Source organism: Trichomycterus rosablanca, chromosome 1 (assembly GCF_030014385.1).
Source record: "Trichomycterus rosablanca isolate fTriRos1 chromosome 1, fTriRos1.hap1, whole genome shotgun sequence".
Classification (NCBI taxonomy): Eukaryota; Metazoa; Chordata; class Actinopteri; order Siluriformes; family Trichomycteridae; genus Trichomycterus; species Trichomycterus rosablanca.
The window spans coordinates 53,310,001-53,334,721 of NC_085988.1; the positions used below are offsets into that span (position 1 = coordinate 53,310,001).

General features: G+C 38.8%; 1 protein-coding gene across 1 annotated transcript; it reads left to right on the forward strand.

The window, feature by feature from the left end:
- The first annotated feature begins 6,240 nt into the window (after positions 1-6,240).
- Positions 6,241-23,617, forward strand: mrpl42 (mitochondrial ribosomal protein L42). The gene is made up of 5 exons (XM_062994615.1): positions 6,241-6,571; positions 10,371-10,425; positions 13,116-13,200; positions 19,399-19,559; positions 22,644-23,617. Exons 1-5 carry the CDS (start codon positions 6,481-6,483, stop codon positions 22,687-22,689), a joined length of 438 nt encoding a protein of 145 aa, XP_062850685.1. The 5' UTR covers positions 6,241-6,480; the 3' UTR covers positions 22,690-23,617.
- Positions 23,618-24,721: the final 1,104 nt, after the last annotated feature.

The window sequence follows — 24,721 nt, forward strand, 5'->3', positions numbered from 1 at the left end:
GAACCATGTCCTATGGTCTGATGAGACCAAGATTAATTTGTTTGGTTCAGATGGTCTCAAGCATGTGTGGCGGCAATCAGGTGAGGAGTACAAAGATAAGTGTGTCATGCCTACAGTCAAGCATGGTGGTGGGAATGCCATGGTCTGGGGCTGCATGAGTGCAGCAGGTGTTGGGGAGTTACATTTCATTGAGGGACACATGAACTCCAATATGTACTGTGAAATACTGAAGCAGAGCATGATCCCCTCCCTCCGGAAACTGGGTCGCAGGGCAGTGTTCCAGCATGATAATGACCCCAAACACACCTCTAAGACGACCACTGCTTTATTGAAGAGGCTGAGGGTAAAGGTGATGGACTGGCCAAGCATGTCTCCAGACCTAAACCCAATGGAACATCTTTGGGGCATCCTCAAGCGGAAGGTGGAGGAGCGCAAAGTCTCGAATATCCGCCAGCTCCGTGATTTCGTCATGGAGGAGTGGAAAAGCATTCCAGTGGCAACCTGTGAAGCTCTGGTAAACTCCATGCCCAGGAGAGTTAAGGCAGTTCTGGGAAATAATGGTGGCCACACAAAATATTGACACTTCAGGAACTTTCACTAAGGGGTGTACTCACTTTTGTTGCCGGTGGTTTAGACATTAATGGCTGTATATTGAGTTATTTTGAGGGAAGAATAAATTTACACTGTTGTATAAGCTGCACACAGACTACTTTTCATTGTGTCAAAGTGTCATTTTGTCAGTGTTGTCCCATGAAAAGATATACTTAAATATCTGCAGAAATGTGAGGGGTGTACTCACTTTTGTGATACACTGTATATACAGGGTGGGCCATTTATATGGATACACCTAAATAAAATGGGAATGGTTGGTAATATTAACTTCCTGTTTGTGGCACATTAGTATATGGGAGGGGGGAAACTTTTCAAGATGGGTGGTGACCATGGCGGCCATTTTGAAGTCGGCCATTTTGGATCCAACTTTAGTTTTTTCAATGGGAAGAGGGTCATGTGACACATCAAACTTATTGAGAATTTCACAAGAAAAACAATGGTGTGCTTGGTTTTAACGTAACTTTATTCTTTCATGAGTTATTTACAAGTTTCTGACCACTTATAAAATGTGTTCAAAGTGCTGCCCATTGTGTTGGATTGTCAATGCAACCCTCTTCTCCCACTCTTCACACACTGATAGCAACACCGCAGAAGAAATGCTAGCACAGGCTTCCAGTATCCGTAGTTTCAGGTGCTGCACATCTCGTATCTTCACAGCATAGACAATTGCCTTCAGATGACCCCAAAGATAAAAGTCTAAGGGGGTCAGATCGGGAGACCTTGGGGGCCATTCAACTGGCCCACGACGACCAATCCACTTTCCAGGAAACTGTTCATCTAGGAATGCTCGGACCTGACACCCATAATGTGGTGGTGCACCATCTTGCTGGAAAAACTCAGGGAACGTGCCAGCTTCAGTGCATAAAGAGGGAAACACATCATCATGTAGCAATTTCAAATATCCAGTGGCCTTGAGGTTTCCATTGATGAAGAATGGCCCCACTATCTTTGTACCCCATATACCACACCATACCATCAATTTTTGTGTTCCAACAGTCTTGGAGGGATCTATCCAATGTGGGTTAGTGTCAGACCAATAGCAGTGGTTTTGTTTGTTAACTTCACCATTCACATAAAAGTTTGCCTCATCACTGAACAAAATGTTCTGTGTAAACTGAGGGTCCAGTTCCAATTTTTGTTTTGCCCATTCTGCAAATTCAGTGCGCCGATCTGGGTCATCCTCGTTGAGATGCTGCAGCAGCTGGAGTTTGTAAGGGTGCCATTTGTGAGTAGCTAATATCCGCCGAAGGGATCTTCGACTGATGCCACTCTCCAGTGACATGCGGCGAGTGCTACGCTGTGGGCTCTTGCTGAATGAAGCTAGGACAGCCACTGATGTTTCTTCATTAGTGACAGTTTTCATGCGTCCACATTTTGGCAAATCCAACACTGAACCAGTTTCACGAAACTTGGCAAGCAGTTTGCTAACTGTAGCATGGGAGATGGGTGGTCTCGTAGGGTGTCTTGCATTGAAATCTGCTGCAATGACCCGGGTACTGCGTTCACCAGACATCAACACAATTTCTATCCGCTCCTCACGTGTTAACCTCTGCGACATGTCAATGGCTGTAAACAAAGAGAAGCTTGTAAATAACTCATGAAAGAATAAAGTTACGTTAAAACCAAGCACACCATTGTTTTTCTTGTGAAATTCTCAATAAGTTTGATGTGTCACATGACCCTCTTCCCATTGAAAAAACTAAAGTTGGATCCAAAATGGCCGACTTCAAAATGGCCGCCATGGTCACCACCCATCTTGAAAAGTTTCCCCCCTCCCATATACTAATGTGCCACAAACCATACCTGTCAAGTCTCCCGTTTTGGCCGGGAAACTACCGTATTTTACCCCTCTTTCCCGCCGTCCTCCCGTATTAGTATTTTCCCGTAAATTTCCTATATTATATTATAATTAGTGATGGGTCGGTCGCGAACGATCCGGCTGTAAGAGTCGGCTCTTTAACGTGAACGACGGGATACGGCTTCTGATCGGGAGCCGATTGGTGTTTTTTTTCCGGGTTTTTTTTCTGTTAAAGCCGCACATGATTGGTCAAGATGCGTAGCGGTGTGCACACGAACAGAAGAGAGAGAGAGAGAGAGAGAGAGAGAGAGAGAACTTGATAAAGTTTGACATTGCGCTGGTGTATTCAGTCTACCCACATCTTATACATGTGATGGCACATAGACTGTGTAATGTAGCAACATCTGTCCCCTCAAAGAGAATCTTTTAAAAAAAACAGGCCAGATGAAAACAGAGGGAGAAACAGGGTCTTCGCTAAAGACTTACAAATACCTGGATGCTGCATTGTTTATTTTTTTTTTTTTGCACATTTTCATTTATACTGTTGAGTGATGCTTTGTTGATGTGTTCTTTTACTCTAGATGCAAATGTACAAATAATATACACAATCAGACCTTTTTGTTTAATTGAGATGGGTCTTTGTTTTTGTATTTTATAATTTATTGTTGTAGCACTCTTCCATGTTGAGTATATAAATAAAACAATTTAAATAATAAACATTTGATACAATGTTTTTACATTAGTAATTAATTTTACATGTAATTTGGTAATAAATTAATTTAAGGAACAAAAAAATCTAAGGAGCCACTTGGGAGCCGAAAGAGCCGGCTCTTTTCAGTGAGCCGAGCCAAAAGAACTGGCTCTCTAAAAAGAGCCGGAATTCCCATCACTAATTATAATTTTAAAAAACATTCCTGTGCCTCTCCAAACTGAAATGTCACTAACCTCGTGAGAACTGCCACCCAGGCTGCTGCAAGTGGCAGTTCTCACGAGGTTAGTGCGGACAGCGGGAACAAACCTGGAACAGGGAGAGATGGATGGATGCAAGGAGAGAGAGGGCATTCCTGCCAAAAAAGTAAAGACTGCATGTAAATATCTAGAGAAATGGGACATTGAATTTACCTTTCTAAAGAGGAGCAGGATGGGGCAGAGTTATGCATTCTGTAAGGTTTGTAACTGTGTTTTCATTTAGGCTGTATTATAAGAATTACATATGTAGGAATGTCCACAGCATTTCAGTGTCAACAAAGGTAGGCCTATCAGATTCTGATCATCTAATTGCAGTTTGTAAGTGGTTCACAGGTGGTTATTTTAGATTTCTTGTAAACCTGTCTTAAAATGTAAGGGATACTGAACCTCGGTTGGGCTGGTGGGACGGCTTGAAGCGCGCGGCGGAAAATTTCCCTTATTTTTAAATCCAAAACTTGACAGGTATGCACAAACAGGAAGTTAATATCACCAACCATTCCCATTTTATTTAGGTGTATCCATATACAGGTCCTTCTCAAAAAATTAGCATATTGTGATAAAGTTCATTATTTTCCATAATGTAATGATAAAAATTAAACTTTCATATATTTTAGATTCATTGCACACCAACTGAAATATTTCAGGTCTTTTATTGTTTTAATACTGATGATTTTGGCATACAGCTCATGAAAACCCAAAATTCCTATCTCAAAAAATTAGCATATCATGAAAAGGTTCTCTAAACGAGCTATTAATCTAATCATCTGAATCAACGAATTAACTCTAAACACCTGCAAAAGATTCCTGAGGCTTTTAAAAACTCCCAGCCTGGTTCATTACTCAAAACTGCAATCATGGGTAAGACTGCCGACCTGACTGCTGTCCAGAAGGCCATCATTGACACCCTCAAGCAAGAGGGTAAGACACAGAAAGAAATTTCTGAACGAATAGGCTGTTCCCAGAGTGCTGTATCAAGGCACCTCAGTGGGAAGTCTGTGGGAAGGAAAAAGTGTGGCAGAAAACGCTGCACAACGAGAAGAGGTGACCGGACCCTGAGGAAGATTGTGGAGAAGGGCCGATTCCAGACCTTGGGGGACCTGCGGAAGCAGTGGACTGAGTCTGGAGTAGAAACATCCAGAGCCACCGTGCACAGGCGTGTGCAGGAAATGGGCTACAGGTGCCGCATTCCCCAGGTCAAGCCACTTTTGAACCAGAAACAGCGGCAGAAGCGCCTGACCTGGGCTACAGAGAAGCAGCACTGGACTGTTGCTCAGTGGTCCAAAGTACTGTTTTCGGAAATCAAGGTGCCAGAGTCTGGAGGAAGACTGGGGAGAAGGAAATGCCAAAATGCCTGAAGTCCAGTGTCAAGTACCCACAGTCAGTGATGGTCTGGGGTGCCATGTCAGCTGCTGGTGTTGGTCCACTGTGTTTTATCAAGGGCAGGGTCAATGCAGCTAGCTATCAGGAGATTTTGGAGCACTTCATGCTTCCATCTGCTGAAAAGCTTTATGGAGATGAAGATTTCATTTTTCAGCACGACCTGGCACCTGCTCACAGTGCCAAAACCACTGGTGAATGGTTTACTGACCATGGTATTACTGTGCTCAATTGGCCTGCCAACTCTCCTGACCTGAACCCCATAGAGAATCTGTGGGATATTGTGAAGAGAAAGTTGAGAGACACAAGACCCAACACTCTGGATGAGCTTAAGGCCGCTATCGAAGCATCCTGGGCCTCCATAACACCTCAGCAGTGCCACAGGCTGATTGCCTCCATGCCACGCCGCATTGAAGCAGTCATTTCTGCAAAAGGATTCCCGACCAAGTATTGAGTGCATAACTGAACATAATTATTTGAAGGTTGACTTTTTTTGTATTAAAAACACTTTTCTTTTATTGGTCGGATGAAATATGCTAATTTTTTGAGATTTTCATGAGCTGTATGCCAAAATCATCACTATTAAAACAATAAAAGACCTGAAATATTTCAGTTGGTGTGCAATGAATCTAAAATATATGAAAGTTTAATTTTTATCATTACATTATGGAAAATAATGAACTTTATCACAATATGCTAATTTTTTGAGAAGGACCTGTAAATGGCCCACCCTGTAGATTGTTGAGGGGGCCCAAAATTTTTTTTGCACTGGGGCCCATGAGCTCCTAGTACACCAGCACCAACATGGAATGTAAAGGGAACGTTCAGAGGACATAATTTTGAATGTTCTTAGAACATTCCAAGACAACGTTCCTAAAGGCATATTAGCTTGTGGACAGAATACACAGTTGAACACCTCTGTTTCTTATAAATGTCTAAGTTTGTCCAAATGTCCCTGTTTTGTTGTATATGGATCATTAGCCAATTTCCCATATTTCACACTTACCAAAATGTCTTAAAATTATTAAGCCATGCCCTATAACATACTGATTGTAAATATGTGATTCACATTATTACATTTACTATTGAACACTGATCATAATTTCTTTTAAAAGTGTTGACAGACTTTGGTTACTCATTTGTAAAAGAATATGGCATAAAAATAGCTAAAACATAGTAGGCTTTTGAATATGATTATAAAATAAATTAATTATATGAATTAATATTTACTAAAAAAAATACATAAATAAATAAAATATTCCACGTATGTTTTATCTCACTTCAGTATTTATAGACAGTGCGAAAGTGCATACGTGTGTATGTAAAATATAAAATGTTAGCTGTGCAAGTTATTGCACGTTTAATGTATTATTCGTTGTTGATTTATAATCTATTGAAAACATGTTCAATTTAGTAAAAATGTACACATAAAATTATCTTTCTTAGAAGAGTTCATTTCCGTGTCGGAGTGCATGTGACGCCATGTCAGACAGAGAATGCATGTGAGGTGTATTCACTCATACGTTGCTAGACAAATCGCGACATTCGGTCTATAAAGGTCTGCGAGAAGTCGAGCACATTTACGTTAAGGAGTAAATCTACTGATCTCAAACGTCCTAATAATGATATCGCCTATCACGTTGTAAGTTCTCTTTTAATCGAGCCCTTTTACAGTCGCGTTGTTAATCGTGTTAAGGTCATATATTGCCCCTGGACTGAGAATAATGGCTTCCTCCTTGAGTCAGTTACGTTTGCTGCATGGTGTTCTTAATCACGTTTGCTGTAAAATTTGTAAAAACATCGGTCAAGTCAAAGGTAAGTGGTTCTCCTAAAACACATTTTAACACAAAGAATACAGAATCAACCCTGAGCATGTACTGCTGTTGATAAGATAGTTGCAAATTGGACATCATCGCCACCTAATGCGCTAGCCTGGAGTGAGAACTTAGCCTTAAGCTACGGTAATACATCTAGTGAGCTTCTTGATACTCATTTGTTTCAGGTTAACTCCTCTGTGTGCATTTATATGTACACACCAATACGATTAATGCAATAAAATGCAATAAAAATCCGATTCTGACAATAATTCAGTTACTGTCTACAAACATTTTAGTAAACTGATTATGGAAAACTTATAATAAACTGTTTTACTGATCAAACGGTGCTGACATACATATTGGGTGCTGACGTAAACATTGGGTAGGTCCCCGTTGTGCCAAAACAGTTCTCACCCATTTAGGGATGGACTCAACCACAGAGGCAAACCTACTAAAGTGTCCATTTGTATTTAGTACCAAGACATTAGCAGCATTTTTTTAAAGTGATGTTTACGTTGCAAGGTGGAGACTCTATTGATCAGTTTGTTTAGCACATCTAACAAATGCTTGATCAGACTGAGATCTGGGGAATTCGACCATGACCAAGTACCTTAAACTTAGTCACGTCTATTAGAACATTCCTGATTTTTTTGCCAGCTTGATTTCTTTTTTGTAGTGCATCCTTGTGCCATTTTCTCCCCAGGCAAGCACCGCACATGCACCTGTTTGTTTGTTTGTTTGTTTATTAGTATTTTAACGTCATGTTTTACACATTTGGTTACATTCATGACAGGAACGGTAGTTACTCGTTACACATGGTTAATCACTTCAGTGCTACCCACTTAGCCCCATATGCACCTGAAGAAAACATGATTCCTTTCTTTATGTCCTAGTTCTGATATTCATGTACCAATAAGACTTGTTTTTTACACTAATGTAAAGACTCAATCATATACCCTTTACATTATGTAGCAAGTGGACTCCAAACCAGATCAGTTAAACATATATACTGTAGAATCTGAACAAGTGATCAGATCACTATCTACAGTATATAGCACGTGGACTCCAAACCAGATCTGTTAAACATATATACTGTAGAATCTGAACAAGTGATCAGATCACTATCTACAGTATATAGCAAGTGGACTCCAAACCAGATCTGTTAAACATAATTAGAATCGGAACACGTAGCTTGTCAAATTTACATTTAGAGCATTTATTTAATTATTATATAGTACAAATAATTTTATTCCATTCTACTTGTACTACTTATTAGTTGTTGTTTTTTTGGAGGACCTGACAGAAAATTTTTTTAAAAGGAAGCCAAATTACTTTTGGAAATTATTAGTGGAGATAACTAAATTTTCATCTCCTTTTTATTATTTATTAGTCTTTAGCACATCCATACTTCACTATGGGTTTAGTGTTCTTGGTAGTGTTATATGCAAAATTATTTATCTCTAAAAATGTTAAGCTAAATTATTGTCCATATTTTCTGTTTCTTTGTTTTCTTTTATGTTCAAGCCATAACTTTATAGGACTATATTTTGGGGAAATGTCACTATATGGAATTATACCAACAGTGCTTAACTCAATTATTAAATGACATGCAGACCTGTAAAAAAACATTGTTCTACTTTTGTAATATAAAAAGTAAATAAACTATTTATGAATACATTGTGCTTACTGTGAAATATTTCATGTATTTCCAGTTAGGCTATACAAAATTGTTTCAGCATTAGCTAATATGTTCTAATTCAGAGAAGTAATTCACTGTGGTTTGTCTGTCAGATTATTATTATATTATAATGGCTCTTAGCTCAACAGACTTTTCACAGAATGTAAAAGGGGAGATTACACTAATTATTTTAATAATTAACCGTATTCGTCCAAACTGCGGTATGCTTTCACTGCCTCTGGTGTAAACACGCTCCGTTTCAACAAGGTAGTGATACACGTCTGGGTATGTTACCTCAGGCAAACGTTTTAAAAACATTGTCTTCTTAAATTCTCCTCAAAAGGGTCTGGTAAAGATACTTGATTCATTTCTGCTTATATCGCGTTTGTTCCGCGTTCGGGAGACTCACAAAGTACGAGCTCGTCATGTTGACAGCTGGATGGATATTTTAAAATGGCGCTACCGGAAAGGTTGAAGGAACAGACATGCGCAGTAGCGTTGTTATTGTTTACCTCATTTTATCTGGGTTTAAACACTGCCCGTTGTTGTGCAAGGATTTCAGTTTGTTCTCTTATTGCCATTTTGGATTTCACTTCTTTCACATCTGTAAGGAACTGAGTTAAATTGTAAATATATTAAAGATAAATTTAATTACTTTGAACTCCATGTCAATTCTTAGTCAATTTTCCTTCCATATTGTGGCGCCGGCGAGCAGGAAGGCGAGCGTCGGGGCCTCGAGTGAGCTGCCCTTGGCAGTTCTCTCAGTGGTTTAGGACATACACTCATTCATACTCACATACATTCATACAACAGACAAACATATAAGCTACCTATCCAGCTCTCACCGCAGCCACCCAGTCTGCCACACTGGGATACACGCTGACGGTAAGCCTGGATACCACAGCTCCTCCCACTGACGCTACATAGCCCTCTCCCCAAAGGTCAACCGTCCCGGTGACCTACTCACCAGCGACCACTGGGTGGCTCCATGTCCGGACCTCACCCCATTACACTGCCGAGCCGCTGTTTCAACACCCCTGCTGCACCTGGCTTTCCATGCCCTCGCAACAACCCCGGGGCCAGCGCACTCAGACAGATCGGGCATATTGGCCCACCGAACCACCAAAGCCACCCAGACATCACAATCCCACTTCTGACACCAATGTGGCGCCGGCGAGCAGGAAGGCGAGCGTCGGGGCCTCGAGTGAGCTGCCCTTGGCAGTTCTCTCAGTGGTTTAGGACATACACTCATTCATACTCACATACATTCATACAACAGACAAACATATAAGCTACCTATCCAGCTCTCACCGCAGCCACCCAGTCTGCCACACTGGGATACACGCTGACGGTAAGCCTGGATACCACGGCTCCTCCCACTGACGCTACAATATGTTTGTTACTTTCAGCAGTGACCAATCTCCCAATGTGTCACTTTCATACCTAAATATGTTGCAAAGTTTCAAAGCTCTTTAATGCTAAAGAGAACCTACTTAATAGCATATTAATATAACATTGGAGCTTGTACTATTCAATTCAAAAGTCTTAGTCTAAAACTCCAGTGACTTGAGAATCACATCAGTGATAATCATACAAGCTTTTTGGATGCATTAGTCTTTGTAATGCTTTATTTATAAAGTGAGATTCATTTGGTGTATATTACAAAATGAAATAAAACTGACCTGTATTATTTTCTTAATCCACTGCCACATCTGATGTAAGGTTAAAGCAATGGATAGTGAGTTTTTCTCTTTTGGACCACCACGGCACCAATCAATTGATATTTGCAACCCACCTGACAGCAGATCAGTTTCGAATAATCCATGTGGATTAATTTAAAAGCACAATTTCGTATAAGCCAGAGGGCCAAATGTCATGGGCCCAAAAGGGTTCTAAAAGTTGAATTAATAAAAAACGTGGACTTAAAACAAAAACAAACTGCTGTAATAAAAAAGGAAATAGCCAAGAATTCTTAAGAATTTACACTGTCTTGCATTAAACAGATGAACATTTACTCTGGTTGTATTGATGTCTGTGCAAAGATTGCTTAATGTCATTTACTGACTAAACAACATGATTTTTGGAATTATGTGCTTCTTTTTTTTTTTTTTTTTTACAGTTCAAGCTTTGTCATTTAATGCTACATGCCAAGTACCAGATTCAAGGAGCAACTGGTAAGCAGAAATAAAGCTTAATATTTCTTAGAACTAGTTCTAAGTTCTGCAAACAGTGGTGAATAGCATTGGTTTAGGAATGATTTGGTGTTTGACCGTCACATTAACTTGAAACACAATGTTTGTTAATTTACTATAAAAACTGAAGCCTACCTATACACTTAACTTACCCAGTTTTATAACTACCGAATAATTGGTTATTAGACTATTGTTATCAGACTATTGTTATCCTATAGACTTCTTATTATTAGTACAACCCCAAATCAGTAAAAGTTGGGGCAGTATGGAAAATGCAAATAAAATGCAGTGTTCCTTATATTTACTTTGTCTTTTATTTCATTGCAGACAGTTTAAACCCAAGATATTTCATGTTTTGTCTGCTCAACTTCATTTTATTTGTTAATATATCTCCATTCCTGCATTTCAGGCCTGCAACACAGTCCAAAAAAAGTTGGGATGGGGGGAATTTAGGGCTAGTAATGAGGTGAATAAATTAAATAATGATGGATTCTAAGCAGGTGATGTCAACAGGTGATTGTAATCATTTTTTTGGTACAGGAAAGGCTTTAAAGAGCAAAGATGGCCAGAGGATCTCCAGTTTGTCAGCAAATGCATGAGAAAATTATTATAATGTTTAAAAACAAAGTACCTTAAAGGGATTTGCATATTTCTTCCTCTACAGTTCATAATATCATTACACGATTCAAGGAATCGGGAAGAATTTCAGTGCGTAAAAGCCAAGGGCACAAGCTTAAGCTGAACGGCCATGATCTTTGATCTCTCAGATGCACTGCATCAAGAACCGCTGCTCAACAATAGCTGATATAACTACATGGGCAAGGGATTACTTTGGCAAACTTTTGTCAAGCACTACAATACAGAGTTACATGCACAAATGCCACTTAAAACTTTACTGTCCAAAAAAAAGCCTTATGGTAACCATACCCAGAAGTGGCGCCGACTTCTCTGGGCTCGGAGGCATTTAGGATGGACCATCACACAGTGGAAACGTGTATTGTGGTCAGATGAATCAGCATTCCAGGTCTTTTTTGGAAAAAATGGACGCTGTGTGCTCCGGACCAAAGACCAAAAAAGGACCATCCAGACTGTTATCAGCTACAAGTCCAAAAGCCAGGGTCTGTCATGGTATGGGGCTGTGTCAGTGCCCTTAAGAAAAGTAATGTACTCTTCTGTGATGGCAGCAATAATGCAGAAAAGTACATTGAGATCTTAGAGCAGCATATGCTGCCTTCAAGACGTCATCTTTTCCAGGCACTCCCATGCATTTTTTTAACAAGACAATGCAAAACCACATGCTTCACAAATTACAAAGTCATGGCTGCGGAACAAGAGGGTACAGGTACTGGACTGGCCTGCCTGCAGTCCTAACCTGTCCTCAATAGAGAATGTGTGGTGAATTTTGAAACGAAAAATGACCCCGTGCTGTTGCACATCTTAAAATGTGTTTGCAGGAAGAATGGGACAAAATAAAACCTGAAACACTAAATCGCAAAAAGGAATGGCAACATTACAAAGTGGAAATGCTTTACTGTCCCAACTTTTTTTTTAGAATTTGTTGCAGGCCTGAAATGCAGGAAATTGTTTATTAACAAATAAAATGAAGATGACCAGATAAAACATGAATTATCTCAGGTTCATCCTGTCTGCAATAAAATAAAAGTCAAAGTAAATGTAAGAAACTCTGTTTTGTTGTTATTTTGCATTATAAGTGAATGCCGATGTATTCTGATAGAAACTATATTTTTACCCTGCCCCACACATTTACTTTTTTAAAAAGTACACAGATCAACTGTGTTTCTGCTTGAACAATAGACAGAGTTTCAAATATACTATCTCAGGGCCTCATCTGTTTAAACAAAAGTATTTACACCCCCCACCAACTGCATGCTTACACACAGTCACTGGTATGGGCAAAAGTATTCACACCCCTCCTCCTCACATACATACTTGCATACACCTAGAACACCATAGCGACCACCCACCAGCACCGTAGCAACCACCTAGCAATTACTTAACAACCCCAGTACACATTGGCAATCACCTAGCTACATCTTACAACCTGTTACTACAGCAGTGATCAGGGGCCAACTTGGCAGCTATCCTCTATACCCTACTATCCACCTAGCAACACCTTAGCTACCATCCTCCCTTGTATCCTATTACCCACCTAGCAACACTTTAGCAACCACCCAATATGCATGGCCAACTGCCTAGCAACACCTTTACCACCACCTAGCAGCAGTTTAGCAACCTCTGTACACATTGGCAGCTGCATAGCAAACCACCACCAACAGCATGACCAAAAGTATTCAGACACCACCAACAGCATGATCAAAACTATTCGGACACCTACCACTGCTGAGCTGCAATCACACTTGCATTTTCTTGAGGAAATGCACTTCTCTAATTTTTTATTATTCAGCCCATTTTCTTCATGTAAAATTCTTTTTTTTTTCAATCCCTTCCTCCCATTCACACTTATACATTGAATCATATATCTTGAACACCTTCCCAAGCAAAAGTATTTACACCCCCACTAAATTAATACTTGCACACACAATTTCCAATATCTCACCAAAAGTATTCAACTTCCCCACCTACTGAGCTGCAGTCACACATTTGTTTCATGAAATACACCTCTCTGGTTAATTGTTCTCTTTCTTAACTAGTAATGTGGAGCTTGGTGTGACAAGGAATGGTGAAACAGTAGTGTGTGTTCATCCTGCCAAAGACTTTTCTTATGAGTTTACTAAAGTGAGTATGGCAGCCAAATGATATTGAATTTTGATTATTTAAAAAAGTTTGATGTGGTGCTTACCTTTTGTTTAATGGGCTAAGCTTAGTGTTGTTGCAGTGAAATTGATTCATATTGTATTCAGACACCATGACATTTAGCATACCTCATGGATTTGATTTTGAATTGATATTGGCATTTTTAACCATCATGCTACACTTGGTCACACATAATGACATGTTTAGACTAGAAATTTGAAATATCTATTTCACAATAGTATTCAAACCCTTTACTGCGGCGTTCCATTAATTGATATGTGTGTAGTCTCAATTTGATTTCATTCTGTGCAATGGAACACTGGATGGACAACCACCTCTGCAGCACACCTTAAATCTAATCTTTCTGGCAAATGGATAACACTGTCAAATGTTAAAATCTGTGTTTGTACAAATAAACCATTTTATATACAAACTAGTATGTTTGTTTCAGAGCGAAGACTGCCAAGTCTTATGTTACTTTTTGAGTTGCACATAGATGTTGTAAAGATATATACAAACCTACTATTTACTCTTAAATCTTGTATTTGTGGTAACTCAAAAGTGATGGTAGTTATGCCGCCCCAACCTTAAAAAGTGTTTTGCAATAGTACTATGGTGAATAAGTGAAACACATGTTTAAAGTTTTAAAATCCATGGTACTTGTTACAGCATTGCATTGCTTTTTCCATAAAATGTCATAAGAATCAGGTCAAGCAACTGACACTGGATACAACAAAGCTGCAAAGGACAGAGGGCAGCAGAGGGAGAAAACCACTTTCCACTTACTGGTATAACTTGTTTCAGCTTGGCCCAACAACTAATGTTTAGATTGAGATTTGGATGCCTACAAGCTACAGTTTCTTGTTTCGATTTTTGTAAATTTGATTCCTATGAAATTTGGTAGATTGTTGATGATCTGGGGGTGCATCAGCAAGGCTGGAATCAGGGAGCTTTGTTGAGAGCATGGGGCATGATGTTAAAAAAAAAATTTTTGTTTAAAAAAAAAAACATCCACATGTTCAGGTAACAAGAAGAAAATGAAAAAAGGGGAGGAGATTAAAGGGGAAGGAAATGGGAATGAAAAGAGGATTAGAAAGAAGGTCTGGTGAACAAAGATTGGGAAAGTGTGATAGAGATGAAAAGAAGCTGGTTGTTATAGAGCTTGGGTAGTTTGTGACATGGTGATGTGCCACACCTCATGTTTGAATGTGAAAGGTAAACATGTTGTTCCAGTGGGCCTCCACAGTACCAGTCAACTAGGCAGGGTGTCATGCAAACACAATCAGCTCTCTCACCATCTAACTTCTGAGTAGTTCTGTGGAATACACAAAGAAACATATGCAGTGAACTGTTCCTCATTGAGTTTAGTCTCTATTTTAGTCTTTAATTTAGTCTCGTTTAGTCTTTAATTATTTAAACTAATTTAATTAATCTTTAATTAATTAATTGTTAAGTAGGGTTTGCTGCTTCTCATTGTCTGTTCCTCAGAAGGGGCTGCTATGGTAATACACAGTGTGTGGGGAAATCTTCACCAACAGGGTTGACCCCGTAGCTAGAAACTACAGTTCTTCCTTAGGGCTCTGTGCATCACCCGCCCCTTTTCCTACTGGCCCTACCAGTTCTGAGGAGCAGGCACAACCTTACAATGAGAAACAGGAATCTATGTTTTCTTTCCCTCACACTTCACTGCCGAATCAGTAATTAGCAGAACCTGATATGGGCCATCCCATCTAGGTTCTAAGGACTAATTGTCATGTTTCCTCACCATGACCAATTGGCCTGGATTTATTGTATGACATCTTTAAGCTGGTTTGCCCAAAGTGCTTTTGACCTTATTGTGAGCTTTCTGTACTGCTTGTGTAAGTGTTCTACCTTACGAAGATCAATAACACCTGAAACTAACATGGGTCTACCTGTCAGAATTTCGTGAGGGCTAAAGCCAATAGTTTTGTTGCTAGTTGTTCTTATACTACAAAGTACTACAAACACTGTGGAGGAAAGCAACACAATTGTTATAGCTTGTTCTCTGAATTTATGATTCCACCAGGAATGCGAAAATTGATTAACCATCTTTGCCACCTCAATGTGGCCTAAAGAACTTGTGTAGCCAGGTAAAAAAGTAATTCAACAAGTTTTCCCCCTTTGATCCAGACACCACCTGGAGCAACTTTTGCACCTGAATCCAGCCATGTTTACAGTTCCCTGCTTGGAGAGTCAGTCTGTAGCTTAAGAATAGAAGATACGTTATTACTACTACACTCTGTGTTAGTGAGTGATGCAATGTTTGCTGGTGGTAAAAAACTTGCCCTTTTAGCCGCTTCATTAGCAAGTCTGTTGCCTTGTGCTTCAAATGAAATGCCTCCACTGTGTGCTTTGACTTTTACAATAGCTAAATTTGTGGGTAAGTGAACTACCTCCAAAATATTCTCTACCAAATCAGCATTCCTAAACCTCTGTGTAACCTCTTTCCTAATGCAAGTTTACTTACTTCAGCTGGGGCCACTAACTCAGCCTGCTGGGCTGAGTAAGAGGGAGGAAGACTACTGCTGGCTAAAGCTTGTACCGCTCTTAAACACGGACCCTTCTGCATGTCGCATCATCTAATTTAGCTGAATAGTAAGCTACTGGATATTGCATACCAACCATTCTCCTGAGTTCCAGGTGTCATGAAGCCACAATCAGTAAAAGGCTTGTCTGGATCACAAAGGCAAAGAGCCAGTGCAGATACCAAGGCTGATTTGAGCTTCACAAAACTGTTGTGCTATCATCTGTGTGTACAACAGGGTCATGTTGTCCACGGTTACCTTTGAGCAGATTGTGTAGTGGTTGTGAAATAGCAGCATAATAATCTCTCCAGGATTTACAATAATTGCATAGACCTAAGAAAGCTTGCAATTTGTGCACTGTAGTTGGCAGTGACATTGCATTAATTGCAGAGCTTCTAGCAGGCAAAATTCATCTAGAACATCTAAATTATTCGACCAGCTGTCCAAAGTGTAGACCATCAGTTATGTGATCAGTCTTATGGCTGTTGTATTTATCAATCCCACAGTGATGCAGAAAAACCCTTCCACACAGCTCACAATACTCTGTAGCTGATTCCGCTTTACTTTGCTTACAACAGGTTAAGCAAGTCTTGCGACACTTACAGCTAATCCATTCTCTAAACATTTTCCACCCCCGATCAATGTCCTGGCCTCTGTCACCTAAACCATCCAACACCTTATTAGCAAGCTGTCTGCTATCTGTTATATTTAGTACCTGGTCTCATTTCCCTTGGGTGTTTAAATTCTTTAGATTGTTTGTTCAGTGTGACAGCATCTAGAGCAGACCTGGGCATTGTACGGCCCGCGGGCCACATCCGGCCCGCGAGACATCCCCAACCGGCCCGCGTAAGGTTCGTGGCAATTAAAAATTAGATCTAAATAAATGTACATCAAACATGCAATATAACTTTGATGGGAGCGCTGTGTATTTAAATATCCGTACGTTTCGATTAGCGTATGCGCGAGTGTATCAGCTTCACTGTAATGCGAACAGAACTGAGTGTGACTGACGGTGGAGTTTTTAACAAGACACGAACTTCTGAATTGTTTATTTACTAAAGTCAGATGTAACGCTGGTTAAGGATCAGAATTTAGGCTCTAAATCACTGTTAGGGTACTAAACAGAACAAAGACTGTTTTATAAAGTTTAACACGTCCAGAACTGAAGCAGTCAGGACCAGCTCTGTGATTTTAAAAATAATATTAAACAATAACAAAGGACTGAAAAATAAATGAGGTAATTAGACTCAAAACTAAATAGTGTAAAGTTTAAAAACCTGCACATTTTGTTCACATTTGTTTTTGCATTTGTTTGTTTAAACAGTAAAATAATGTTGATGTTTTTACTCTGCCTACTTCTAATTTTCTAAATGTAACATCAAAACATTAACAGCTTATTTGAACTGTACAATTCACTTTGAGCCCTTGAGCAAGTCCCATAACCCTTAATTGCTCAGACTGTATACTGTAACTGTATTGTAAATCGCTTTGGATAAAGACGTCGACGCTAAATGCTGCAAATGTAAATGTAAATAAAAAGATAAAATTAATATTGAGCAGAATTAAGTTCACCTTATTGGTCCGGCCCTCCACAACAGTCCCAGTTTCTTATGTGGCCCCATAGAAAATTGTATTGCCCACCCCTGATCTAGAGGGACATGGCCAACCTCTACTTTTTTTTTTTTTTTTTTAATAATTGTTTCTATTATGTACCTCTGAAGATACAATTGTTACAGGTCTCATCTGAATGGTCGGCTCATCGAAAAAGGTGCTTCATGACTAGCATGATCATAGTCCTTGTCAGATGACAAAGATTCTTACCATCAGAGTGGTCAGTTTCATTACCCAAGGAAATTGCAGTTAATTCTGGATACAGCCTTTTTGATGCTAAAGGATTTTCATTTTGTGTATCATGACTGACCTGGCAAAGGAGCTACAGGTGAAGGGTGGCACTGACATTTGGGCTTAGATATACATTTAGCACATTGCTGCTCGATATCTATCAGTAAGTGCTAAAGTTTCTCACATGTTCTCTGGGTACTTATAGCAGCTGTTCTATGCATTTACACTCACTGGTTAGTTGTACAATCTTTCTCATAGCTTCTTTTAACTTATCATTCATAGATTCCAGCTTGCATTTTCAGTATTGCTTATTAACAAAAAGACATTCCTTAACTGAGTCATGTTTGACATAATGCATTAAAATCTCTCATTTCAGAGAGGCTAACAGTTACAATCAGTAACACTGCATTAAAAAGTCCCTACTTTCTGAGAGGATTACCTTTACTGACTTATGTTTCAAAATTTCTTCTAGGTTCGAAATGGCACTTACTCACCAAGTAGGTTTCAGTTTGGCATCCAGGTCACGGCACCAAGTTGTTGAAATTTGGCATACAGGAGTCAGCAAACCGGGTCTTCAGCAGTGAAGTTTTATTAACAGATACAAAAGTATGGGCGCAGCTTGGGAGACCAACAGATCTGAATAGACACATTTTTAGGGAGGCTTTATCTACACTAGGAATGAGGGGAGGAAAAAAGAAAAAGAGGAGGAGATTTAGGGGGAAAGGAAATGGGAATGAAGAGGGTATTAGAAAGAAGGTCTGGTGAACAAAGATTGGGTTAAGTATGATGGAGATAAAAGGATGCTGGTTGTTATAAAGGTTAATTTCCCTACCCAGGAGTACACAGGATTAAGGGGTCAAACAGAAAGGGTCAATTCATTACCCAAAAAGGTGTGAGGGGACAGGATAAGGAGATCAGTTATCATATGTTGTATTTTCTCTCAGAATCAGCTTTATTTGCCAAGTACGTTTACACACACAAATTGAATTTGTTTCCGGCTGTTGTTAGCTCTCTACAATTAACAAACAATACAATATACAAACAAAACTATATGTAGACAATGTACAAATTTACATTCTTGGCAGAATTCGCATATGTACAGAAAATACAAAAATAGCATAAGATAAATAGTAAAGTAAGATAAGATGCAATTACAGTATTATACAGCATGTGTAACGTGCAGTGTGGCATGTTAACAACAGTTTTCTTTGTAAACTGGTACTTGACCCATTGCTTCAGGTTTCTGAACTTGACCTGGAAATTCTTGTCTAATAATTAACTGCTTTTGGGTGTAGCACAAATTAGATAGTGAACCATGAATTTGGCAAGGGGGAGCGTTTTCCCATGTGTGCCATCCACTTGCCGTTCTTTTCAGTAATGAGCTTTGCTGGATCCAAGCAATGTATGCTAGTACTGTCTTAACTTATATTTTCTGGATGTTGCACTGCCATTTCAATTCATAATGTTATATTGGTAATACCTTGTGAACTGATAAACGAAATTAACCAAAGAGCTTAAAACATCATGTTAAAATCCTAATTAATAAATATATTGGTAATATGGGTGTCCAGAGGGCTCTAAATTGTTTTAATTATTTCAACAGATAATTATATTTTTTAAATGTAAAAAAAAAAATGAAATGTATTTTTAATTAAACATTTTTCCTTTTTTTTTTTTTTTTTTTTTTTTTTTATATATACATTTAATATGTTTACATTTTTACACTATATAATCTACCTTGTTACTCTGTTGATAAGTATGCTGATATATTTTTCTTTGTTTTGTTGCACAGCCCATCCCCAGGCAAGATTCCACCACTGATCCTGCAGAAAGCTTTGATCTGGTACTAAAGTCTCATCTCAACCAGAAACTTAAAAATAAAAAGTCATCAACTATGGACGAGCTTAGCCAAGTGTTCCACACCACAAAGCACTGCTGGTACCCCGCTGGACAGTAAGTTCTTGAGGTTTTTTTTTTTACTTTCATTGTATCTGTTCTGTCCAAACATTAAGTATTTGTAAATATTGTTGTATGCAGTGCTTTGATGATAATTTCAGTAACAGTAATTTAAAGAAAAGTGGATCTGATTCTTGAGCACAACCTAATATTACATAGAGAATTTAAAGTAATGTGTTTTTTTTACTTACGGAGCAAAGTTATTCAACACCTGTATTGTACAATATTGTGAAATAATTGTGTTAAACCATGCTAGTCTTAAACGTAACATTAGGTCAAAGAGTTTATACAGGAGCATTGTGTCTTATCTAATAAAATACCTAAAACTAATTAATAAATTTGGTGGAGTTTTTTTAAACAGGAAGTTAAAAAAGATCCCCATTCATCAAATACATTACAACAAACCCAAAGTCCTTATTTAAACCCAAAAGATTTGTGATGATAAAAGCAGTTGATAAAGTCTAGAAGTGTCTTATTGAAAGCAGTTTTGCAAAACATTGTGATATTAATTGGTATGACAGTGATAAAAAGGATTGACATTTGATCATAGATAGTTTTCAGTTGAAGAATTGCTGCTAAAGATGATGCAGAATAAAAAATGTAATTGATAAAGAAATAAGAGATACTTTATTAAAATATATACATACCTCCTGCCTTATAAGGAGGAGTTTTGAAATTACCCATAGCCTTTCTGTTAGCTCCAGTCAGTCATTCTCCTCTGACCTTGCTTGTGAACAAGACATTAATTGTAAATATTGTGGACGGTTAGTGTATAGTTAAAAGTTACATAAAAATACTTCAGGTTCTAGATAGCAAGGCTGCATAAAAAAGTCTTAAAGAAATTGCACTTGGTTTTATTATACTGTACAGTCAAGCCGGAAAGTCTGCACACCCCTTTCACCTTCTCCATGTCCATCTAAACACAATCGCCAGTAATTAGGAAGTGAAAACAGGGTTAGAAAATATGCAATTTTATTTTACTGACAAAAAACCTTTACACACGTTCAGCCTAATACTTGGTTGATGCACCTTTGGCAGCAATTACAGCTTTAAGGCGTCTTGGAAAAGAGGCTGCGAGCTTGGCACACTTGTTTCTGGACATTTTTTGCCCATTCCTCTTGGCATATCCTCGCAAGCGCCGTCAGGTTGGATGGGGAGCGTTGGTACACGGCCATTTTCAGCTCCTTCCACAGATGTTCGATTGGATTCAGGTCTGGGCTCTGACTGGGCCACTCAAGGACATTCACAGACTTTCTCCGAAGCCACTCCTTTGTTCTCTTGGCTGTGTGCTTCGGGTCGTTGTCATGTTGGAAGCGCTCTGGAGCAGATTTTCTTTAAGGATCTCAGTGTACTTAGCTGCATTCATCTTTTCCTCTATCAGGACTAGTCGCCCCGGTCCCACTGCTGAAAAACATCCCCACATCATGATACTGCCACCACCATGCTTCACTGTAGGGATGGCATTAGCCAGGTGATGAGCCGTGCCTGGTTTCCTCCAGACGTCACGCTTGGTATTCAGGCCAAAATTTTCAGTTTTGGTTTCATCAGACCAGAGAATCTTGTTTTTTGTAGTTTGAGAGTCCAAGCGGGCTGTCATGTGCCTTTTACTGAGGAGTGGCTTCCGTCTGGCCACTCTACCATAAAGGTGTGATTTGTGGCGTGCTGCCTGGATGGTTGATCCTCTGATAGGTTCTCCAATCTCCACAAGGATACACTGGCGCTCTGTCAGAGTGACCCTCGGGTTTCTGCTCACCTCCCTGGCCAAGGCCCATCTTCCCCGATCGCTCAGTTTGGCCGGGCGGCCAGGTCTAGGAAGATTTTTGGTGGTTCAAAACTTCTTCCATTTACGAATGATGGTGGCCACTGTGCTATTTGGGACATGTAAAGCTGCAGCAATTATTCTGCACCCTTCTCCAGATCTATGCCTTGACACAGTCCTGTTTCTGAGGTCTGCAGATAATTCCTTTAACCCAGGGCTTGGAGTTTGCTCTGATATGCACTGTCAGCTGTGGGGCCTTATATAGGCAGGTGTTGGCAAACCCCAATCATGTCCACTCAAATGAATTTACCACAGGTGGACTCCAATTAAATTGTAGAAACATCTCAAGCAGTATCAGTGAAATCAGAATGCACCTAAGCTCTCTTTTGGGTGTCATATCAAAGGGTGTGCACACTTGTGTACATATGATATTTTACATTTTGATTTTTAATTATTTAGCACAAATGTCTAAAAACCTGCTTTCACTTTCATTGTGGGCTATTTTGTGTAGAATTTTGTGACAAAAAATGGACTCAATCTATTATAGAATGAGTCTGTAATGTAATAAAATGTGGAGAAGGTGAAAGTGCTGTGCAGAATTTCCGGATTGACTGTATGATATATTGGCTGCTGGCTAATAGAGTAGCAATTATGGTCCAGGTGGAGGAATAAGTAATTAACCTTGGACAGGTGCACCATGCAGGGTATTACATGCTCTCAGACTTTTGTTAGGGAAGGTAAAAGAGAAGCTAGGCAAAAATTTGCACACTAGGCAGTGCCAGTCAAGGCAGAGGTAGCTTAGTGGTTAAGGTACTGGACTAGGGATATAAAGGTCACTGGTTCATACCCCACAATGACCAAGTTCCCTTTTTTGGGCCCCTGAGCAATGCCTTTAAAATAAATAATTTTTATTTAGTCACCATTGTAAGTTGATCTGAATAAAAGCATCTATTAAATGTCATAAATGTAAAATTTGCACACTATCATTTAGAAGAATCAGCTCAATATTCATATAAAACAAAAGAAGAACCATTTGGCTGTAGTTCTTCTTGTCTTGTATGGGGGAAAAGAAGGGTTGCATCCATAATTCTAAGAACACAATGTCTACAGTTGAGTATACTCAACAAAGAAAAAAAAAAAAGTATTTTGATAGTTTGCTATTTTGGGATGGCTGGGGGACTTCCAGTTAACACACTAATGAATAGCCATGTGCTGTTTTTTTTATTAAATAAAAAATGTGGGAATTTGAATCATTTTGGGGGCTTAAAACAAACTATGTTTTAAATATTCTGAAAGTATTGACTGTTTCCCTCTTTTTGCAGATACCATACACGGCGCAGAAACCAAAATCCTCCAAAAGACAGATAGTTTCTGATGAAAAATGATGTGGGTACAATTAAACAGGATACACTTCTTGTGGTAAAGCTTCAGTGATCTCAATTGCAATCAAAGTGTAATACTGTATTTGTTTTACAGAAGTTCAAATATTATTTTGCATCCCATGTATGAATAAACAAATGTGTACTTGCCTTTCTAGTCTGTTTTTTTAGTCTATTTTTATGCCTTTAAAAACTAATACAGCAAGCTGGGCTCATAATATAAATTATGTTCCTCTGATCTGTACTGCAAATATCACACCATTGTTGTGATTGCACTCAATTTGTACCTTGTGTTGTATAATTATTACACAACAATTGTTAATACTTATAATGCACTGTGTCCACTTCCAAAGTATTTACGTACTTGTTATCGGTGTCCCGCAAAGGTAGTGAGAAAAACCTAAGCACAGGTAAAATTCCATCCTTTGAGAAAGCAGGCGAGGTCACTCTGAGAGTGAGGGGGAATTTTACCTGTATTCACGCTGTGCTGGCACAACAAATAGAGACTGATTATCACAGCAATCAAACTAAGGATCCATGATGTATTGAATATTTTGATGGCTGTGAGTGATTGCTGACTGCATTATAGTGTGTGGTGATCTCTGATGTATTAATGGGTATACCGTTACAAGTGTAATAGAGCACACACTCTTCTTAAGCAAAGGTTTAGCTAACAATTCGGTTGAGTTGAGTGGTGAATTAGAGCGAGAGACAGATACAGAGACAAGCAGACAGTCTAGTTGATTCGGGTCCAACTTGGTCCTAGTGTATGGACTTAATTGTTATTTATCTACATAGTTTAAGCTGCTACATGCCATGTATAACTTTTGTACAGTTTTGTAAATATTTGTAAATAGTTTGCACCTTGTTGAAGAACTTGTTGGACTAAATAAACTCACTCTGCACTTTGGCCCATACCTTATTGCCCTGGGTTTTTTATTGTTTCTCCTCATGACCCCTATGACATTTACATCTGCCTAATGGCCAGCACACACAATGCCACATAGCAACACAAGTCCTACAGCAACTGCATTAACAAAAGAGTCCTACAGCATGGGCACAGTAATAATAAATAATAATAATAATGATAAAAAGAATCATAAAAATCTAATCACTAAATTATTAAAATTAGTCGATACTTGTATCTTGTACTACTTACAACCACATTACAAAAGACAGACATGAAACCATATATGTTACTCGCTAACATTCTGAAATGAAAGCTACAGCAGTCTGCTGCTATATCTGGTTTAAAATAAATAAGAGATATGTCTGCAGAAGAAAGAAAAAGTGGAAATGTTATTCTGTAGGTACAGTTAAAGTCGAGGTTCAAACTATTTTATTATTATAAAAAAAGCAAACTATTTTGCTATTTCAAAAGCAAACTATTCTGAGGTGTCTTGTACAGCAAGCAAGAGGGGACTTATCTGCATCCTGAGTCATTAATGATTTAGTTAACAGTTCACATTAGCCAATCAGCAGCACAATAACTATGCTATAAACGTCCTTTGGCCAATGAACTTATGTTCCAGGGCAGAATTGACATCTTACTGTATTAGTCCTAATGTTCTACTGGCTGCTCTATTAAGCAAGTGATTATAAGTTGAGAAAAAGAACAAAAAAGATCAAAAGGTCCCCCATGGATACCTGAAACCTAACCCTACAGTTGCAGTCAGAAATTTCAACTCCCTCACTATAAAGGTACAGTATTATGGTGATGTGTATGAAAGTGAATGAAAATACATAGCAAAAAGCATCAGCAGCAAAGAAAGAATATTTATTAATACGTAAACAGTTTTAATAGCATTACTTGACAAAGTTTTGTTTAAATCAAAAACATCACCCGTCGCCCATTCTTCTCATATATTTAATTATTTATTTTTTAGAATTTTAACATCATGTTTTACACACTTTGGTTACATTCATGAGAGGACAGGTAAGCACTTGTTACACAAGATTCATCAGTTCACAAGTTTAATGTCAAACACAGTTCATTGACACTTTTGTATCTCCAATTCACC